Source organism: Lepidothrix coronata, unplaced genomic scaffold, assembly GCF_001604755.1.
Source record: "Lepidothrix coronata isolate B3197 unplaced genomic scaffold, Lepidothrix_coronata-1.0 Scaffold110, whole genome shotgun sequence".
Lineage (NCBI taxonomy): Eukaryota > Metazoa > Chordata > Aves > Passeriformes > Pipridae > Lepidothrix > Lepidothrix coronata.
Window position 1 is genome coordinate 2,384,795 of NW_016690290.1, and position 20,431 is coordinate 2,405,225.

General features: G+C 55.8%; 2 protein-coding genes across 2 annotated transcripts; both read left to right on the forward strand.

Annotated features, from left to right (window-relative positions):
- Nucleotides 1-1,270: 1,270 nt before the first annotated feature.
- On the forward strand, nt 1,271-7,390 carry LCAT (lecithin-cholesterol acyltransferase). The gene is made up of 6 exons (XM_017824288.1): nt 1,271-1,501; nt 4,000-4,156; nt 4,622-4,737; nt 5,077-5,172; nt 5,260-5,484; nt 6,247-7,390. Exons 1-6 carry the CDS (start codon nt 1,354-1,356, stop codon nt 6,867-6,869), a joined length of 1,365 nt encoding a protein of 454 aa, XP_017679777.1. The 5' UTR covers nt 1,271-1,353; the 3' UTR covers nt 6,870-7,390.
- Nucleotides 7,391-8,109: 719 nt separating this feature from the next.
- Nucleotides 8,110-19,852, forward strand: KIAA0895L (KIAA0895 like). Its single transcript, XM_017824169.1, has 6 exons — nt 8,110-8,547; nt 12,704-12,847; nt 16,880-17,012; nt 17,386-17,691; nt 18,421-18,518; nt 19,031-19,852. Exons 1-6 carry the CDS (start codon nt 8,110-8,112, stop codon nt 19,193-19,195), a joined length of 1,284 nt encoding a protein of 427 aa, XP_017679658.1. The 3' UTR covers nt 19,196-19,852.
- Nucleotides 19,853-20,431: the final 579 nt, after the last annotated feature.

Consider the following 20,431-nt stretch of genomic DNA (forward strand, 5'->3'; position numbering starts at 1 on the left):
CTGGGGCTGGGATCGCACAGGGGTTTGGGGTCCGTGCTCTGGGGCTGCGATCGCACAGGGGTTTGGGGTCCGTGCTCTGGGGCTGCGATCGCACAGGGGTTTGGGGTCCGTGCTCTGGGGCTGCAGCAATCTCGGTTCGGGTCCGAGCGCCAGCAGCGCTTTTGCAGGAGCGGGGTAAGGCGGGAGGGAGGCGGCTGCGAGGAGTTGGGTTACAGAGACACGGAGCCCTCGGAGGAACCGAGAGCTCGGGTGGACACCCAAAGGCCGCCCCACATATTCTCTTGCCCTTCCTGCCCGTAATGCAGGATGGGACCCCTCTGCCCCTCAGGGAACCCATCCTGCCAGTCCAGCCCACCCACGAGTGCCCTCCAGCCCTACGCAGACCCATCCCACCTAACTCTTCCCTGGGAGGAAGAAGACAATTTCCCCTCAGCAGGATAGTATGATTTTGCCCCATCCCTGTTCAAGGCCAGGTTGGATGGGGCTTGGAGCAACCTGGTCTAGTGAGAGGTGGCCCCGCCCGTGGCAGAGGCTTGAAATGAGATGAACTTTAAGGTCCCTTCCAGCCTGAGCATCACTGGCTTCTGAGGGTTCCCCGTCCCCAGTGCAGGCAGGGCCACCTGGAGCCCTGCCCATGGAGGTTGGGGCTGCAGGGGCTCCCCCATCTGGGGTTGGCACCGAGTGGGCACCTGTGGGGATCTGGAGCCTGCAGCAGCCAGGAGGTGTGGGGTTCCAGGACCAAGTGCTTATGGGGGGATGCTGGGAGGATGCTGCATGGGCCAGCCTGGACAGGGGGTCACGGGGCAGGGGCAGTGCATGGAATGGCACTGGGGACAAGGGGCTGCTCAGATGTGTCTTCACTTGTCCCAACCCCACTATCTTTTCCCAGATGCCTGGGGGTCCACCTGGCCATGTTGGCAGCACCAGCATCCCCTGCCGAGGGCAGAGGGAGCAGAGAGGGGCTGTATTCCCCCAGGCAGGGAGGGAGCAGCCCTGGGCAGCCCTGTGGGGTTGCTCCCAGAGCACCATTCAGGGGATAGAATGTGGCAGCCACTACCCCAGCACAGGGCAGAGGGACACTGAGGCACTGGGAAGTTGCTCAATGTGTGGTACCCCCGAGCAGGGCTCCTGGGGCACGAAGAGCCTCTGGGCACCACTGGACTGGCTTTGGCAGGGCATGGGTTGTCCATAAGGCCAATCCTTTGTCCCTCCCCGTCCCTCCTCCTCCTCACGGCCAGCCCCTTGCAGCTCTCCCCTCCCCTGCAGCCCGGGTGCCTCTTGGCTGGACCTGCGTAAAAATTATAAAAGGCTGTTTTGCCCGGAGCCGTCCGGAGGATCCCGGCCGAGCCTGCCATGGGGAGCAGCGGCGCCGGGCTCGCGCTGCTGACGCTGTTGCTGCTCCTGCAGCCCACGTCCCAGTTCTGGCTCTTCAATGTCCTCTTTCCACCCACCACCACCCCAGAAGCTCCCCCGACCAACAGCACACCTCCCGTGGTGCTCGGTAAGGTCACGGCAGTGCGGGTGGCACGCGGGGTGTGGGTGGGCACCGTGGGTGCTGTGCAGCCCCCCCGAGCAGACAGTGAGGTTGGGGTGCTGTGCTGCCGGTGACCCGGTGGATTTTGGCCGTGATGGCTCTTGGCTGTCTGGAGTTGGAGCCACCAAGGAAGGGGGGGGGGACACACGGTTCCTCAGTCCCCTCCCATTCACCAGGATAGGGACACACGGCTGGCCATACCCACCCAGAGCTTTCTGGAGCTGAGGGGACAGGCTGGGCACCTCAGAAAGCAAATGGGGCTCTGTTATCTCACATCTGGCCCAGAGAGTTTGCTTGGGTCTGGGGGAACTTTGCTGGCATAGGGACAGGGGCTGCAGCACACCCTTCTCTGCCACTTCCCAAAGCGGCTGGTGCAGAGGGTGCATCCACCACCTCCCACTCCCCTGCAGCCCACCCCATCCTGTGTTCTTCTCCCGTTCCCTGGTGATGGCTAAGTCCTCCTCTGTTGCTGCAAAAGGGCATCCATCTCACATCCCACCCATTGCCAACCCTGCCTGGGGACAAGCCAGCAGGAGAAGGGGCACAGGAAGGTGAAGGAAGTGGTGGGGGTATCACCTCAGGGAGGTGTGAGCAGCTACCACCTGCTGGTACCTCTCTCCTATTGCCAGGGACCTGAGCTCAGGTTTTGCCATGAAACCTCTGCTGAACAGAATTGTTTTTTTTCCTCCTTTTTCTTGAATCATGCCAAGTTTCCCCTTAAAAAAGAGAAGAGAAAAAGCAGAAGATCCCTCCCTGCCGCAATGCCAAGGGCTGGCCCTGCAAACTCTCCTCCCAGAGGCCTCAGGCAGCAGGGAACAGTGTCTGGATCCCCCATGTCCTGGGACTGGTTGTCCTGGGGTGCCCCGTAGGCCCGAGTTGCTGTCACCAGGTGCCTTTTTTCAGGATTACCTGTGGTGGTCGGAGCATCTCCTCTTGTCCCCCAGTGCCAGCCCCAGGGCCTGCCCCATGCCCATCTGGATCTGGCTGCCCCATGTGCTGCTCAGCTTCCTCAAGTAACCCATCCCCCGGGGCCGGGTGTCCCGGAAGCCCCCAGTGCCCTTGGGACGCCGATAACCCCTCTGCCCCCACAGGAACTCCCTTAATAATTACCTAATGTCCTCTGGAAGGGGAGGCAGAGCTCAGGGCTGTGTGCCAGGGGTGAGGGGGTGCTGGCTGTGCACCGTAGGAGCCATCAGAGCAGCTCGTGGTCCCCCTCCTTTTGCTGACCAGGAAGATCCCCTCTGCCTGGGCTCTCTCTACACCAGGGACCACTGGATGGCCTGATCTCAAATCAGGTGCTTTGAAAACAGTATTTAGACCCTCCTTATATCCCTGGGGACATGCCACAGGATGGGAGCTGTGAAGCAGGTTGAGGGAGGTAAATGCTACATCTCCTTCCCCTCTTACATGGCACGAGGCTTTCAGAGGCTGCAGCCGTGCCCTTGGCATTGAAGATTGACACCAACCCCAGCTGTGTATTGTGGGCAAGTCCTTGGACCTGCTGGGGCCATGGAATCACCTGGTGTTCCCATCTGACCAAGTTCACTGTCCCCTGCAGTCCCTTCACCTTTTGTCCTCACCCTCACGGTCAGTGCTGGCACCAGGAGCTGGATCTTGGCTCCTGCACACCGGCTAGGAAAGCTCTCCATGGTGTCTGATCCCAGCACAGGCATATCAATCAGGGTGGCACTGGGATGGGTATCCCATGCCTGCTGGGAGCCACACTGAAGCTCCCAGAGCAGACCAAACACCCTGGTGACTGTCATCCTCCATCGAGGGAGCCCAGGTCACACAAGTGAACTTGCTTAAAGCTGCACTGTTTCCCTCACACACTATTCCCACTGAATTCCTGCAGAGTACAGTCCTGCTCAGCACCAAACCATTTCAGAGACCTTGTTCAGTCTGTTTGGAGGGTTTAAAGTTCAGGAAAACAGTGCATGGGTCTCTGGAGCCAGTGCTGGGACTTTCATCTCCCTGAGAACTCTGCATCCCTGAGCTGTCCCACTATCCCAGGACGAGGTTCCAGGAATGCAGTAGGGATGGGCAGTGCCAAGCAGCACTGACTCCTTCCTCTAGGCTGCAGGGAGGAGAGGAGGGTGGAAACCCAGCCAGGCAGGGAGAATAATCCAAAATGCTTTGTGCTGGTGGGGACTGGCACATTTGGGCCAAGGGTGGCAGCTGTGGGGGTCACCCCATGGGAGAGGCAGCTTGAAGGGTCCCTGAGGATGCATTTTTAGCACTGCTTTCATGCTCGCCCTGCATCTCTGCTCTGAGCACCCTCGATCCTGTGCAGAGTGGGCTGTTCTCCAGGGATGCAGCTCCTGCAGGTGCCCAGCCATCCTCAGCCGGGCAGCCCCAGGGAAACCTTTCCTGGGGAACCAGGGCAAGAGCTGTGTGGGCAGCACCACGGGGCCAGTGGGATGGGGGCTGTAGCTTGCTCTGCTCTCCCTCTGTGGTGCCTCCAGTGCCCGGGTGCCTTGGGAACCAGCTGGAAGCCAAGCTGGACAAGCCGGATGTGGTGAACTGGATGTGCTACCGCAAAACAGAGGATTATTTCACCATCTGGCTCAACCTCAACACCTTCCTGCCAGTGGGGGTTGACTGCTGGATTGATAACACCAGGTACCATTCAACCCTACCCTGGGAGCTCCCTGGGGAAATGACCTACCAAGGATCTCCCTCCCCTCTCCTCCCCCTGGCCATGATCGAGCACACACAGAATAACACGGGAGGACCATGGCATTGTTTGGGAACACAACTATATGGCTTCAACCTCCTGTCCCTTTCCCACATTCCTGCCATGTGCTCATGCCCAGCCAGACTGTCCTGAGCACCCACTGGAGATGCTGCCACCCTGCCCAGGGCCACAGGGTGAGGGGGTTGCTGCAGCGTGCTCCATCAGAGCCTCCTGTCCTGGGATGCCAGGCGAGAGACATGGACACTGGCTGGGCACCAGTCCACCTCCCCATCCACACAAGGCTTGGAAACAGCCCCTGAGATCCCAGCTGCCAGCCAGTGATCTCCACCCCAGCCCCATGTCCCCATTGGGACATGGCTCTTCTGCTGCCTCCTGTCCTGTCCCTGCAGGGTGGTGTACAACCGAACCTCTCGGAAAATGTCCAACGCCCCGGGGGTGCACATCCGCGTGCCTGGGTTTGGCAAGACCTATTCTGTGGAATACCTGGATCAGAGCAAGCTCGCAGGTGAGAGGAGAAGCGAGGGGTGTCTGGGGATCCCAGGTGCTCCCTGCAAATGGGGAGGTGTCCCCATGTCTCCAGCAGGGACTGGTTCTGCAGAGAGCCCAGGTCTCTGGGAATGAGGGACATTAGCCTTGGGGACACACTCCCTGTGAATGCCAGCAGAGACCACCCCGTCCTTGACCCCAGTACACAATGGGACGCACAGAGCCACTACGTCTGGCTGGAGTCACCAAGCTACAGGGCTTACCAGAGAACAGTTTGGTTGTGACCAGGACCAGGATGGAAAAAGGTTGACAAGAGAAGACCACAGACCTAATTCCCACCTGTTCTCTCTGCCTGCAGGTTACCTGCACACGCTGGTGCAGAACCTGGTGAACAACGGCTACGTGAGGGACCAGACGGTTCGGGCAGCCCCTTACGACTGGAGGGTTGGACCCCGTAAGTCTGGGGGTTGTGGCCAGGCCCTCTGTGTAGGGAGGGAAGCAGGATAAGCCTCATGCCATCATGCTCCCCTCTTGTCCACAGAGGACCAGCCCGAGTACTTCCAGAACCTGAAGGCGCTGATTGAGGAGATGCACGACGAGTACCAGAGAGGCGTCTTCCTCATTGGGCACAGCATGGGCAACCTGCATGTCCTCTACTTCCTGCTGCAGCAGACACAGGCCTGGAAAGATCAGTACATTGGGGGATTCATCTCCCTCGGTGCCCCCTGGGGAGGGTCTGTGAAGCCCCTCCGTATCCTGGCATCCGGTGGGTGACTCCTTGCGTGCAGCCACCTCTCTGTTTTCTTTCCCTCCTGCAGAAATGGAAAGGATGGGCAGGGAAAAGACACAGTGGTGGAAGAGGTGGGGGACCTAGTTCCTCTTTAGCCTCTTTGCAGCCCAGAAAGCCACAGTCACTTGCCTAACGCTGACAGCCCAGAATATCCACAAGTCACAAGCTGAGCCTCCAAAAATGCATGGGAATAAAAATCATGTGCTTGGAGGTTTGAACATCTGGCCCCTTGCATCACCCTTAAGTCACCTGCTCGTATTTTTCTCTGTTTCCACAAGAGCCAGAGGTTTTTTTAAGGTCATCTGGGTTCATTCCATGGTCTTAGGGCTCCAGACACAATGCCAAGGCTTGCAGGAGACTTGCAGGTTGGGCACCCACTATCAGGCTCAGCTCACTCCTGTCCCTGCAGGCAGGAGTGGAGGTGCTGGGGTTACAGGGGAAGTTCAGGACTGGGTTGTTCTGGGCCATCACACATCCAGGTTTGTCTATGCTCAGCCCCTCCAAACAGCTTGAGATGTGGAGAGAAGACTTTGGAAGGCTGCTCTGGATAGCTGTAGCCAGAGGGGTGAGGAGAGGACATATGATTACGAGCAGAGTAGGGGTGAGGAGAGGAAGAGCTGAGCTGGATCTGGCCAGGGGACCGTCATGTGTCACTGCTGGGAGGAGTTGATCCCAAAGGCTCCATCTGTGAGGGTAGATTGTGTTGCTGTTCCTGATGAGCCCTTGTGTGTCCCACAGGTGACAATCAGGGCATCCCACTCATGTCCAACATCAAGCTGCGTGAGGAGCAGCGCATGACCACCACCAACCCCTGGATGCTCCCAACCACCCTGGCCTGGCCCGAGAACCACGTTTTCATCTCCACACCCTCCTACAACTACACCTACCGGGACTACCAACGCTTCTTCACCGACGTCAACCTGGAGGATGGCTGGTACATGTGGGAGGACATGAAGGATTTGCTGAAGGACTTACCCCCTCCTGGGGTGGACACGTACTGCCTCTATGGCACAGGCTTCCCCACAGCGGAGACTTACGTGTATGACGAGCGTTTCCCTTACGAGGACCCCGTGGACATAATTTATGGTGACGGGGACGACAGCATCAACACACGCAGTTTGGAGCTGTGCAAGAGGTGGCGCAACCAGCAGAAGCAGAAGGTGCATGTCCAGGAGCTGCGAGGTGCCCACCACTTTAACATGGTCTTCAGCAACCTGACGCTCAGTTACATCAACGAAATCCTGCTGGGGAGCCAACAGGAGCAGGGCCAGACAGGGGAAGTGAGATCCAACCCAGAGGCTGGGAAGGGGGGGAAGAACTTACCTGGGTACAAGGTCCTTAAGGAGCCTAAAAAGAACTGAAAGGAGTGAGGGCCAGCTTCCCTCCATGATGGTGGCCACCACAAACTGCCATGCAGGGGAGCAAAGGACTCGGAGCTGAGTTTGGAAGGAAAGTGAGCAAGACCAACAGCTCAGGTGGATGGGCTGGCACCCACTTCCACACTGATTGGTTTTTCTTTAGGGAACGGTGACTAATTATATTTCAGAGGCTTGTCACCTCCCACTAGTGGGTGGATAATTAACCATGCTGCCAGCTCATTAACATCACACTCGTGAATTCCAGCGTATGCACAAGCCCTTCTCGCTAGCAAGCCATGTTTAGGCACTTTAGAGGCTGTGGAGCCCACGGTGCTCACCTGGAGCCTCTGCTCACCTGGGACAATGAGAGCAGGCTCTGACTTACTGGGGTGATCACGGAGGTGGCACAGGGGTGGCACAGCAGGTATGGCTTACAAGAGCAGTGAGCTAGGCTCCTCGGGCAAGACCAACTCAAAATCAGCAGATTTACAACATAATAAACACACTTTGCTTCTGCATGCTGAGCCTGCCTTGTCCTTCACAGCAGGGTAAGTGAAGCCAGCCATAAGTAAAAAGTGAGGTTCTCACTGCCCACAGGCACCTCAGTAGCCAGGGGTTTGGGAGAAAACACATGGTCAGTGATGCAACTGAGGCTGGCAACACAGCCAGGGCTGGCAACATGGTCCCGGCGACAATGTGGCTGGAGTTGGTGACAGAACCGGGGTTGGTGATGTTACTGGGGCTTGATGATGCAACTGGTGCTAGGAAAGCAACTGGGATGGAAACATGACTGGCCTTGGAAAAGCAACCGGGACCGGTGATGCAACCGGGGATGGCGATGCAGCCGGGGCTGGTGACACAACCAGGGTTAGCGATGCAGCACCCTTAGGCTGGTGAGTGAAGCAGCGTGGCGATGCAACCGGGGCTGGCAATACAAATGTCGTGATACAGTTGGGGCTGGCGATACTGCCGAGGCGGCAACGCAGCCGGGATCGGCCGTGCAGCCGGGGCTGGCGACGCCGCCGGGGTTGGTGATACCATCGGGGTTGGCGATACCGCCGGGGTTGATGACCCGCCGTGCCCGCTGTGTGCCCGCTGTGTCCCCGCTCTGTCCCCGCTGTGCGTCCGCCTCGTCCCCGCTCCGTCCCCGTCCCCGTCCCCGATTGGCGGCGGGCGGTGCGTGCCCGGGGCGGGGCGCGGGGCCGGCTCAGCCCCCGCAGCGGCCGCGCTGGAGGCCGCGGCCATGGGCGCGGGGGCGATGGGCTCCGGGGCGATGGGCTCCGGGGCGGCGGGCGGGCCGGGACACGGCGCCCCGCTCTGCCCTTGCCCGTCGCCGCCGCCGCCCCCCGCGCCGCGCCCCGCTCCGCGCTGCCCGCGGGGGACCCGCCGGCTCTCGGAAACCGGCGCCGGGACGCGGCGCGGGTCGGGCGCGGCGGGGCGCGGGGGGCTGCGGGCCGCCGCCTCCCTGCCGCACATCGCGCGGGGCCGCGGCGAGGAGGGCGGCGGGCGCCGCAGCAGCCCCTGCCTGCTCGTGGCGCTGCGGCCGCGCAACGTGGAGGCGGAGCGGGAGCGGTTCTTCCGCGCCAGCTTCGCGTACGACCCGCAGTTCGAGTACGCGGAGCCGGTGCCCGCCGCCGTCCTGGACAAGTACGGGGCCGCCTCCGACCGCTTCGTGACTCAGGTGAGGCGGGGAGGGATGCTCGGCCTGGGGGGAGGAGAAGAAGGAACGGGGGGACTCTGGCTCGCCACATTTTCCGCGAGAGGGTGTGGGTACCCACGTGCCGCCGGGATGTATCATGGTGGGACCGCTCCGTGGTGGGGCCGGCCAGGCGCTGGTCCATGCTCACAGAATCCTGGAATGGTTTAGGATAGAAGGGATCTTAAAGACCCCGCCTCCAGCCATGGGCAGTGACATCTTGCACTAGACCGGGTTGCTCCAAGTCCCATCCAACCTGGCCTTGGACTCTTCCAGGGATGGGGCATCCACAGCTTCTCTGGGAAACCTCTGCCAGGGCCTCACCACCCTCACAACGAAGAATTTCTTCCTAATGTCCAACCTAAACCCACTCTTCTGTCAATTCAAAGCCGTTCCCCCTTGTCCATGTGAAACCTCACAGCCTGCTTTCCTTCCCAGCTGCTTCCTGATCCTGCTCCTCTCAACACCTTTTGTATCCTGCCTCAGCACACTCACCCTGTGATTTCTTAAACCTGTAGGTTTAAGAAATATATACTATATATACTATACCTGCAGGAATAGTACCTGCTCTGTGGGTGATGTGGGTGCTGGTCATACTGGTGCTGGGTGATGCTACCAGTGTCCACCTATTGGCCAAGTTGGATGGGGCTTTGAGCAGCCTGGTCTAGTGGAAGCTGTCCCTGCCCATGGATGGGGAGTTGGAACTAGACAATCTTTAAGGTCACTTTCCACCCAAACCAGTCTGTGATTCTATGATCAAACTGTCTCCTGCTTACGTTGGGAGCTGTGCTCCATCAGGGGCACCTTCCGGGTGTGTTTTTGCACTTGTTGCTGTAGAAATAGCAGCCAAGGATCTGGAGCATGTGTGTGACAGTGTGAGAAGCGGTCCTTAGCCTGAATGTCCTGGTAGTTAAGTCTGGCTTGTTTTGTGGAAGGCCTAAAGATTGTGGCAGCATCCTTAAGGCATCAGCAAATACGGTCATTAATGATATTAGTTGGTGTAGACTCTGCTTAAGGAGTCTGAATGATTTTGTGTAACTGTGTCCGTGTTTCCACTACTGAAATATTCCCAACTCGCTCTCTGCCGTGGGCATAGCACTGAGCAAACAGCTCCTGGTCATTCAACAGGAGGAAAGAGTCAGGAGCATGCTTTCAGAGTGCTCTGCCCACAAACGAGCCTTTCCAGGATGCAGGAAGTGCAGCTGCTCCATGCTTGGCACCCCAAAACCAGTTTGCTCCCAGGGGTGAGCATCCTGCTCTGGGAAGAACATCCTTTCTGCCACACAAACAAGGGAACAGATAAAAACCTCTGATCCTGAATTCCGACTGGCACACCAGAGCTGTTTCTTTGCACCTCCCAGTCGGGAGCGATTTGTTCAAATAACAACTTCTTTGCTGATTTATTTATTGCTTTTTGAATGTTTACTTATTCCTGCATCACTGCCCATGTCTCTGCCTGGATTATTATCCAGATGATTCAGGCCCTTTCTGTAAACAGCTTTCTAAGCAGTTCATCATTCCCAGTGCCTGCCATACCTCTGCCCCAGATAAACTGGTGCCAGCAAGGCTGTTGCAGGGAAGATGCTCCAACTCCTGCAAAGACCTCGCTGGCTTTTTTGCATTTCCCTCCTGTGTTTCAGCGCTGTTTCTTTCCCTGAGTCATGCAGTAAAATGAGTTGCTCAGAGCTGTTTCCCCCCATGCTTTCTCTTTTGGTGCAGTGGACTTACAGCATAGTAAAAAACGAATAATCGAGATTATTTTTTCTCTGGGCAGTACTTTGAATGAATGGAATTAAGAGCTTGTAACCACTGTAAATGGTCTCATCATGGATCCTAAAACATTTTGCAAGGGCATTAAGTGTTGAGTGTCTCTGCCAATGTTTCTCCGAGTTCTCCTGTGTCCATGTGATGGGACAGTATTCATGTCACTGTTCCTTTACTCTTCCCTGCAGTGACCTCCTTCCAGTCTCTTTTATTTTGGGAAGCCTTCTTCCTTGTCAGCTCACTATTAGCTATAAACTGTTTTTATTTGCAAAGACCTTCATTAATCATGGAGCTTAAATAAGTGAGACATTTTGCTAAGTCAGCATCCTTGGACACGAGCAGACAAACCAGCACCAGCTCCCTGCCTCCAGCTGCTCCACCAGCTGCTCTGCATGTGCTGGGGGGGGGTTATTCAGTAGAAAAATTAAATGAACCAGGAGGATTCTTCCAGCCTGTGGAGGCTCATCACCCTGGAGATCACATCCCTGGTTTGTCACGTGAATGTGAGCAGCACCAGCACGGAGCTGAGGCTGGAGGATTTGTTATCCCACTGCATATGGTGGGTGCATTGATTTGGAGACGCTCAGAAACTGAACCTGATATGTCAGGAATTTTGCTCTCCAGGATGTGCACTGAAGTTCGGGGAGGAGTGTGCTCTTTGTTGTCTTACTCCTGGGCACCAGCTGTGCTGGGTTTCTCTTGGCTTGGTGCTTTGGGTCCCCTGGGAGGAGAGAGAGCAAGTGGCTGAGCAGAGGTGGGAGGACAAAAAGTCCTTTTTCTGCCTTGGTCGATGGGAGGTTATCTTGCGGCACTGCAAAACTGGGCATGATCATTCAGCAAACAAAGAAAAAAACAAACAAACAAACAAACAAAACCAAACCAAAACAAAAAAACCCAAAAAAACAAACCCAACCTAGAAAACACAAAACAAAACTCAGAACACAAAAACCGAGCACAACTGCTCCTGGGAAAACACTGTAAGTGACTTGAGAATAAAAAACAGCTGTGAAAACTGCCCAGGGAAGGAAAATCAGTACCTTCTGCAGGGGTAGAGGAGGTTGCTCACCAGATGCAGATCACAAAGCTCCTTTTAGGATCATAGAGTTGTTTAGGTGGGACAAGACCCTTAAGATCGAGTTCAGCCATTACCCCAACATTGCCAATCCCACCACTAAGCCATGTCCCCAAGTGCCACATCTACAGGTCTTTTAAATCCCACCAGGGATGGTGACTCCACCACTTCCCTGGGCAGCCTGTCCCGATGTTTGACAACCGTTTCCACGAAGAAATTTTCCCTGATATCCTACCTAAGCCTCCCCTGGCAAAACTTGAGGCCATTTCCTCTTGTCTTATGGAGTGTTGGATGAATACTGGTGGTGAGCACCCATCTCCTGATCCTGGGTGACCTTAGGAAGGAGAGAAGGGATGGGACGTCCTCCACGGGGCTCTGGCTGCTGCCTGAAGCCCATATGAGAGCAAAGTGGGTTTGCTCAGCAGGAGGAGGTAAAACACCCACTGCTCAAGAGCAGCACTTGGTCCTGGGCTGGGAAGCCTGGCAACAGCTCAGCCAGGTTTGCAGATGCAATAAAACTGCTGGAAAACCTCCAGAACTGGTTGAAAACCATTGTCATCTGCTTTGGGATATATATTACTCTAATACTAATACATATTAATATATATTCCAATGGCCGGAGAAAGTCATTGCTTGAAAATGTCTACAATGGGAACACACTTTTGGGGGAGGAAACGGGCTCATAAATGTTCATGTTTTATAGGTGCTCCATAAATGTTAATGCAAATAACAGAGCACGTGCTGCTGTTATTAGAGGGCTGTTGGGTGTGCAGCAGGCTGGTGGTGCTGAGACCCTGTTTGGAGCAGCACCGCTGCAGAGGGTGATGCACAACCTTACTGCCAGGCTTGGAATTCAGTGCCAGGCTTGGAATTCAGCACTGTAGTGAGAAACTCTCGGGGTGAAAAAGCAAGCAGGGAAGCTGGAGCTCTTTTGTGCAAGCACCAGAGTTTGAAAGGAGAACTGAAAGCAGAAAAGATTGAAAATAATCATGGCTTTAACCACGCTGGGACGACGCAGTTTCACTTCTGCTTGGCCCCGTTCCCACAGGAGATGCTTGCAAGGGTGACAAAAAGCAGAAAGAACATGCTGTGGGTCATGCTGATTGTGTGAAGTGTCTGCCTGTCCTGGTGGCCACCTCCAGCCGGGTCAGTCTCCTTGTTTTTTTAGATGTCTCAGAACCACCTCTCATTTTAGAGGTGTTAATCAGGGATTATCTCCTCTGGGTTCATCGCACGTGGGATTTCAAGGCGTATTTTTAAGCAGGGAGGATGTTTGCACTGATGTTTTGTTTCTGTGTGCAACAGGCTATCAGGATCATCCGTACAGTCCTGGAGAAGTATGGGACCTACGAGAGCTTTGAGGTCGCCACGGGCGGGAGGCTGCTGAGCAAGTGCCAGATCTGGTCCGTGATCCGAAAGTACATGCAGAAGGAAGGCTGTGTGGGAGAGGTAAATCCACATCCCTCCTTTATCGCTCGTAAAATACAGCAAAATATTTATTTTCTGATAAAAAGCACTCAGATTAAGAAATGTTTTGGCTACGAAGAGGAGATTTTTCTACTCTGAGCTGTGGTGTCTGTCCTTTCCTCTTCGGCTTGGCTGTGTTCGCTGTACCCTGGCACTGGGACATGGGTGCTGGTTTCCCACCAATTTCCTGTGATTTTTTCCACGTGTATCTCCCTTTTATGCTTGAAAGGGAGGGGGGAGCTGCTACTTGTCTGTGTGGCCATGCCAGGAGCCTTTTGCTGCGTGCATGAGGCATCAATTACTGTGGGGAAGTCATCTGCTGTTGGCGGTGGGATGGCAGACGTCTCCAACAGCTGCCTTTGCCCACGTGTCCAAAAGCAAAGCCAGGGGCAGAGATTTCCTGCTGTCCTGCAAGACATGCTGGGTCATGGTGCTTTGAAACCCCAAGCTCAAGTTTTAAGGCTGGGAAATAGGTGGTTAAGATGCAACAGTAGCCATGTGGGATGGAGCTCAGGGAGTTCAGCATCTCTTAACCTGGTTTCTCTGCACCCCCTGCAGCATCCAGGACAGGATGTCCCACAGCTGCAGTTAAGGGGCATTCTTTTTTCCCCTTCTGCCAGCAAGGTGTGGGCAAAATAGTTCCAGTGTCCTGGATTCAAGGGCTAAGAAGGATTTCTGGACCTGGCTTTGTGTGGTTTGGCTTGCAGGGCTACCTTGGGCTGTTGGCTGCAGGGCAGAGCTCATGCAGTGCTGGCTGACGTGGCAGCTTCCTCACCACTGCCTCTTGGCCAGACTGTGTTTCCTACCTCTGATTTTTCACCTCCATCTCCAAACAGGGTTGTTGATGAGCATTTCTCCAAAGCATCACCTTGCCCAGTGGTTCCCAGAGCATTCCATGCCTGCAAAAGTGGGAATGAGTGGTCCCCTGAGGCCCCACCTGCTCAGGGGATGTTTCTCCTCCAGCACCCTTGGTTTGCCCTGATCCCTCCTGAGGGTGTCTCTGTGATGTGGATTTGGCACCTTGGCCTCCTAAGCCTTTGCTTTGGACAGAAAGGATTTCTGCAGATCTTTTCCTGTAATTCAGCTGCCTTTGAGTGCCCAGAACCAGTCTCGATACCCAGACAGAAAGCTGGCCAGCCTTACAGACCTGCACTTACGACATGCTAGTTGAGCTCTATGTCTTGGCTTTATTAATTGATCAGTTTTAACTATTCTCTTCTCCATTAACTGGGCTCCGGCTGGGCAGAAAGCCATCTTTTTTTCTTACATACTGGTGTAAAGTGGCTTCCTTCCAACCCTGTGTAATTCTCCCTTTGCTCAGAGCTATTAGGGCTTGGACTCGATGAACCTTGTGGGTCCCTTCCAACTCAGGGCAACGCAGGGTTCAGTCACTGTGTTTGCACATCGGTGTGCGAGATACGGGGCTGGTCTATCTGGGACTTCTGCTAAGTGCTTTTAAAACAATTGAAGCAATAGTTTGTTCCTTTCTATAAATTCGAATGTCTCTGGGGTAGGGAAGAGGGAAGGGTTTCACCTGCTCTCAACGCAGTGATGTTGGCAGAGCTCGCTCCCTGCGCAGGAACAAAACCTGCTGAAACTTCTGCGTCGCTGATAATTTCACACCCTATCGGGGAACTGGGTGGTTCCAGGCGTGTATCTCTCTCTCTCTGCACCTGTATCTCTTGATTCCTGACTTTCACCATCTGTGCCCTGTCTGTTCTGCCGTGCCCTTTGCTTCCCTGGTACTTACTAATCACGATGGCTTGCTTAAAAAAAAAAAGGAGAAACTCATGTGGTGGTAGCGTGAGGCCCAGAGACCGAGCGGCTGGTGTGTCCCTGCCCACAGTCAGTCCTGGCAGGCAGCATGGCCAGGCTGGTGGCAGCCACTGCAGGCAGCTGCCCTGTGTCCCCGTCACCGATCGGCAAAGGCAGGAAGGATCCCGCTTTCTGGCACCGCAGGCACCGCGCTCCTGGGTAAGTATTCGTGCCATAATTAAACTCTGTGCCCTCAAAAGCTGCTTTTTTTCGGGGTCCAAGCTGCAGATCCTGAAGCTCTTCTGCTTTTCTTCTGCCTCAGGACGGAGGTGATGCTGCCGGAGCTCGGAGGTCTCCGCATGGATTTTGGCGAGCTCACAGCTTGCAGCAGAGAAACACCTGGCTCCGTTGGTAAGTTCTGCATGGTAATCCCTGGGGTTGTGGAATGTTGTCAGCCTAAACAGTGCTAGCTGGTGTCTCCTGGGATCCCATCGGTGGTGTCCCCCTACCTCTGAGCTGCCTTCTCAGTGTTGGAGGTCCTGAGCAGTGCTGGCGTCCTGGGGAGAGGCAGAACCCTGTGCTCCGGTGCCGTGGGGGCCACCAGGAGCCTTCCCTCAGTTCCTTGGGATGAGCTTTCTCTCCATCATTTAATCCACGAAAGCTGAGCAGAAGCTTCATTGGGCCACGAGAATGCACTGGGGAGGCTGCTCAGAGCAAGAGAGGTCACAGACCTGGAGGGCTGGCGCTGCTGCTGCAGGAGCAGGATTTTGGCCGGAGTCACAGCCCTGGTTGTAACAACATCAGCAAAGCTGGAGGGTCCCAAAATAAGGCAAGTGGTGCTGCTCAGTGGAATGGGCTGGTGCAGCAGGAGAAGGGCTGCAGCAGGCAGCAGAATGGCAGTGTTTGTGAAGCTGCATTCTCCAGCAATGCCAGAAGTCCCTTTCCAGTGCTCCTGGGTGCCTGGCTCTGTGTGGGGAGTCAGAGGTGAACTGGCAAGTCTCTTCTCTGCATTGGAGGGATCCCTTTTCACACTGGTGTATTTTAATCCAGGTAAGCAGTTGTGCTGTAAGTATTTTGTGCTGTTCGTTTGCCCAGCAGTGGAGTCTGTTAAGCTGCTCTTTTGGCTTTCGTAATAAATAATAATATTAATAATAAATCTGATTTAAAGCAAACCAATTCAGTCTCCTCTCTTTTTTTTTTTTTTAATTGAAAGAACTGTCACTTAGTAATGCATGCACATGTTTTCATCCTGAAAAGTGTCAGCTGTGAAATAACAGATGGTTTGTAGAGTTAATATGTATGTAGGGGAACAGTTTTGATTGCTGTCCTTAGGATTGCCACTGCCAAACCTTGGATGCAAGAGCTCCCAGGGACCATCTCCAGCCATGCTGCAGCTTTGAGTCACTCAGGTCTGGGGTGGTCAAAAAATGCTGCTTGGTTGGCACATTAACTCCTGTTTGTGGAGAGCAGCTCTCTTGGCTCCAGTGCTTGCAGTAGCCATTTTTCCCAAAATAGTTGGTTTTTTTGTGTAAAGATACTGACTAGTTCTGCACATGTGATGCCCATCCCTGCTGTGAATTATGGCCACAACACACGGTTCCTTCTGTGAGGGTGGGCTGGCATGGAGCCATCCTCACTGCTCATGTTTTGGAGCCTTGAATGGGGAGAATCTGCAGGGGAGTCCATGAAAATGGAGCCAGAGCCTTGAGCCCCTGAGGAGATGTTTGTTGGAGGGTGCAGAGGTTGGACCCCTAACAATGTTGGCGCTGTTGGGTGTTCAGAGCAGGGTTGTTTTGGTGGCCAAAGTTAGTGCTCCATCCCACTGCCAGTGGGGATGCAGAAGGGGGACCAGGGAAGTCTCCAGAGCATGTGTATCATGTGTGGCCACAAAACTGTGGGGAGCCCATGGGAACAAGCTGGTGGAGGTAATGCTGGAGCCAGAGGGATGCTGGAGGAGGCTGCTCAGCAGCTGCCCGCTGCCCCCACGGTGCCTGCTCAGCTTTATTGGCTGTAAAGAGATTAAAGGAGCTATTTCATCCCCTGCATGGGATCATCTCTTTCCTCTCATTATCCCCCCCAGTGGCTCCTGCTGTCTGTGGTTCCTTTGGGGAGCTGCAGCACATGCTGGTGATGGTGCAGCAGAGCCAAACGGTGCCACCCATGGTGTCAGTGGCTTTTTTCTGACCATCTGCCACCGTGTCAGGCTCTGCTGAGAGCCAAGACCCTGCTGATGGCAGTTGCCTCCTCCTCCTTCTGCAGGTCGTGGTGCAGCTCACGGATGACCTCCTGTCCCAGGCGGTGATGATGGTGGAGGACAGCAGGCCCACACTGGCCATCAACCTGGCTGGAGCCCGGCAGCACTGGCTGGAGGGGATGCTGCGCCACGAGATAGGTCAGTGGGGGGGGGAAGGTGGCTTTGGGTGGGGGGCACAGCAGGGGGGATGCTGTGAACATCCTTGGGGGAATGGCCTGGGGCAAGGTGGTACCCACAGGTCCTGCAAGGAGGCATCCTGGGCAGGTTTTGGAAGGGGCTGAGGCCACCTGCATCCCTCTCAGTGTGCAGGGAGGGCATGTTGGGCACCCACCTGTTTACCCATGTCCTGGCCTCCTCCTGGGTACCAGAGAAAGCAGATGCCCCACGGCATCATCACCGGCCAAGACTGGAGCTGGCACCCAACCCCAGCGACTCGGGGCAGGGGGGGTGGGAGCTGAGCCTTTTTGGAGGCTGTGGGTGACCACACTCACTCCTGTCCCCCCCCCCCCAGGCACCCACTACATCCGGGGGGTGAACAACACCCGCCAGCCCTGGCACAGCTCCGAGGGCCGCAAGCAGTACAGCCTGAAACCCGCCAACCCCACGGAGGAAGGCTTGGCCAGCCTGCACAGCGTCCTCTTCCGCAAGCAGCCCTTCCTGTGGCGGGCAGCCCTGCTCTACTACACCATCGAGCGGGCCAGCCGCCTCTCCTTCTCCGCCCTCTTCCAGGACCTGGAGCAGTACGTCCAGGACGCCGGTGTCCGGTGGGAGTACTGCGTGCGGGCGAAGCGGGGCCAGACTGACACCTCACAGCCAGGTACCACGAGGGGGGTGCAGAGCCTGTGGGTTTTGGGAGGGGTTCTGTGTATTTTTTGTTAAAGGAAAACCAGCGGGTGGCTGTGTTCTGCTGCTGGGTGGGTTGAGCATCACCGGTGGCACAGGCAGCGGCTGGAACACAAAGAGTAAATTTATTTCCATTACCTCACTAACCAGGGGATCCCCAAAGCAGAGGGTACACAAGATCAGAGGATCACTGGCCTGCTGTTCACAGGCTTATCAAGAGTTACTCCCAGGTGCAAGGTCACTTGAGCAATTTACAATCTGACCTGCCAGTCTTCTGTTTTTAACCCCTTCCTCCCAACACGTAGCCATGGCAGCCCTGCCTCACATCCCTCCCCATCCCCAGCACCGCTCTCCTCTGGGATTACACTTTTCCCATAGGAGTGACTTGCATAAGCTTCTGGGGAAGCAGCAGAGGAGAGGAAAAATGAGAATTACTGTGGATACATTTGGATTCTTGCACTGGTTTAACCATTAAAAAAATTACTTTGGAAGAAGGGTGAGACCATCCCAGTGAGGTTTGGGGAGCTCTTGCTGCACCCAGCTGCCTCCCCAGTGCTCATCCCTTGGCACCCAGAAGTCCTGAGCCCTGGCACACTTGTGGTCCAGTGCTCTCATTCTTTCTATTGCAGTCAGTAAACATTCAGGGAAGTGGTGGGTGGTGGGAAGCCAGGCTCCCTCTCCCAGGCCCCTTCTGCTCTTCCAGGCTGTTTCAGTAAGGACCAGGTCTACCTGGATGGGATTCTCCGCATCCTGCGCCATCGGCAGACCATCGACTTCCCACTGCTGGCTGCACTTGGAAAGGTAATGGCTGGGAGTGAGGGTGGAGCAGGGAGTGGCTCATCCCAGAGTCCCATTCCTAAGATCACACAGGCTCTCTCTTGATCCCCTGGCTTCCCAAAACCCAGCCTTTGCCTGGCAGCCCTTCCACTCTTTGCCTTTCCCTGTGCTTACGGGTCTCTGTGGAGCAGGGAAAGGCAGTGCCGGGTAGGATGCAAGGAAGGAGAGGACAATCCATAATCCTCTGTGGGAGACTTTCAGGAAGAGGCTTAACCCAGCAGGTTAAGCTTTGCTGGCCCTCAGCCACAGCAGTCCTGCTGTCACCTGGCCCTGCAGTGACAGAAAATTACCAAAACCACAAATCCCTGCAAATCCCACATCCCCAGCAGTCCCGCTGCCTCACCACAGGCAGGAGGGATATTTGGGGGGGGGGTAGGGGGTGAACCAGGTGGTCTGCAAGGGGGCCAGATGCCCCCTTGGCAACTGCCAGGTTTTGGAATGGAGGGGACTGACCCTGTCTCCCTGCTTCCCATCAGGTCTCCTATGAAGATGTGAATCGGCTGAAGAAATTCGGGGTCCTGGAGAAGGCCCGCATCCCCCATTTCATGCAGGACCTGGAGCGGTACATGAAGCAGCTGGATCACATTGTCACCACCAACGGCCTCAATGAGGAGGAACTGGAGCAGCTGCTGCCTGACTGAGGGGCATCCCCCAAACCAGCACCCCAAGGGTGTAACTGGTGCCATTTATTGGGTATTTACTGGGGCTGGAGGAGAGGGCAGAGCCCGAGCCGGGCGCCCGGGCGGCCGCTGTGCATGTACCGCTGTGTAGGGTAGCGCGGCCGAGGGCTGGTGTGGTTAGTGTTGATGTGTCCCCCCCAACATCGTCCCTGTGTATTTTGGGGACGGCCGTGCAGCTCCACGTGGCTTTGGGGAGCTGGAGAAGAGCGTTCAGGGGGAGGGAAGGCAGAGCTGGGGTGATGTGCTGGTCCCCGAGTGCAGAAGGCTGTGCTGGGGGAGTTGCAATGGGGGGGTTTCCGTAGGGTCCCGGGAGTGCTCCCAGCACTGTAGGGGCACCGACATGGGGTCAGCAGCCAGGGCTGGGGGCTCTGGGCTGTGCCTGGCAGGGAGTCAGGGCTGGCCTGCACACACAGATCTCCCCATGAATGCCCTTGCCGCTCCCTACCCTTTCCATCATGCCCCCCACCAGCAGGAGGAAGGACTTTAATCCCCCAAATACCAATCTCTGCCCAGCTCTGCACCCCAACTACAGCCACCCTGCCTGGCTTTGAGGACTCAGGGTGGGGACTGGGCTTGATGTTAGTCAAAAGCGTGTAATAAAGATGATGTAATGGAAAAGACGTGTGGGCAAAAGGTTGTGGATAGCATCAAAAACCAGGCTGGCACCACTGTGAGCGCCCACTGTGCATCTCACTGGCACAGGCAAAGCTGCATGGTCTGAGCTGGTGCGTCAGGAGCAGGAAGGGGTCACTGGGGTCTGTAAAACAACATACTGGGCAGGGACAACATCAATAAATCAAAGCAGGCAAACATAAAAACTGCCCTGGTCTCTAACACGTGAACTCTGCAGCAGTCATGGCTCCCCTGGGAGAACCCTCCCCAAAAAAACCAAACCCACAGCTTCTTGTCTTACATCACAATGAGCTCCCGCAAAGGTAGCACAGGCCAGTCTATGGCTCTAGAGAGCTCAGGCTCAATCCCAAAAGCATAAAGTTTGGCTGCAAGCCCAGTGCCCAGCACCCCCAGCTGCCCCACACTCCTGATCCCGCAGGGCACCGCAGTTCCTCCACAGGGTGCAGAGGCTGAGGCAGGCAGGGCAGCACAGACCAAGCCTGGGAAAAGGAGGAAAGCACTTGTCCCTGGGGATTCTGCTTCCCTCTGGTCCAGATCTCCAGGAACACGCTGGCATTTTTCACA

Coding starts and splice junctions, on each gene's coding strand:
- LCAT (XM_017824288.1), top strand. CDS start 1,354: ATGGGGAGCAGCGGCGCCGGGCTCGCGCTGCTGACGCTGTTGCTGCTC. Junction 4,738..5,076: donor GGATCAGAGCAAGCTCGCAG/GTGAGAGGAGAA, acceptor CTCTGCCTGCAG/GTTACCTGCACACGCTGGTG. Junction 5,485..6,246: donor CCTCCGTATCCTGGCATCCG/GTGGGTGACTCC, acceptor TGTGTCCCACAG/GTGACAATCAGGGCATCCCA.
- KIAA0895L (XM_017824169.1), top strand. CDS start 8,110: ATGGGCGCGGGGGCGATGGGCTCCGGGGCGATGGGCTCCGGGGCGGCG. Junction 12,848..16,879: donor AGGAAGGCTGTGTGGGAGAG/GTAAATCCACAT, acceptor CTCCTTCTGCAG/GTCGTGGTGCAGCTCACGGA. Junction 17,013..17,385: donor GATGCTGCGCCACGAGATAG/GTCAGTGGGGGG, acceptor CCCCCCCCCCAG/GCACCCACTACATCCGGGGG.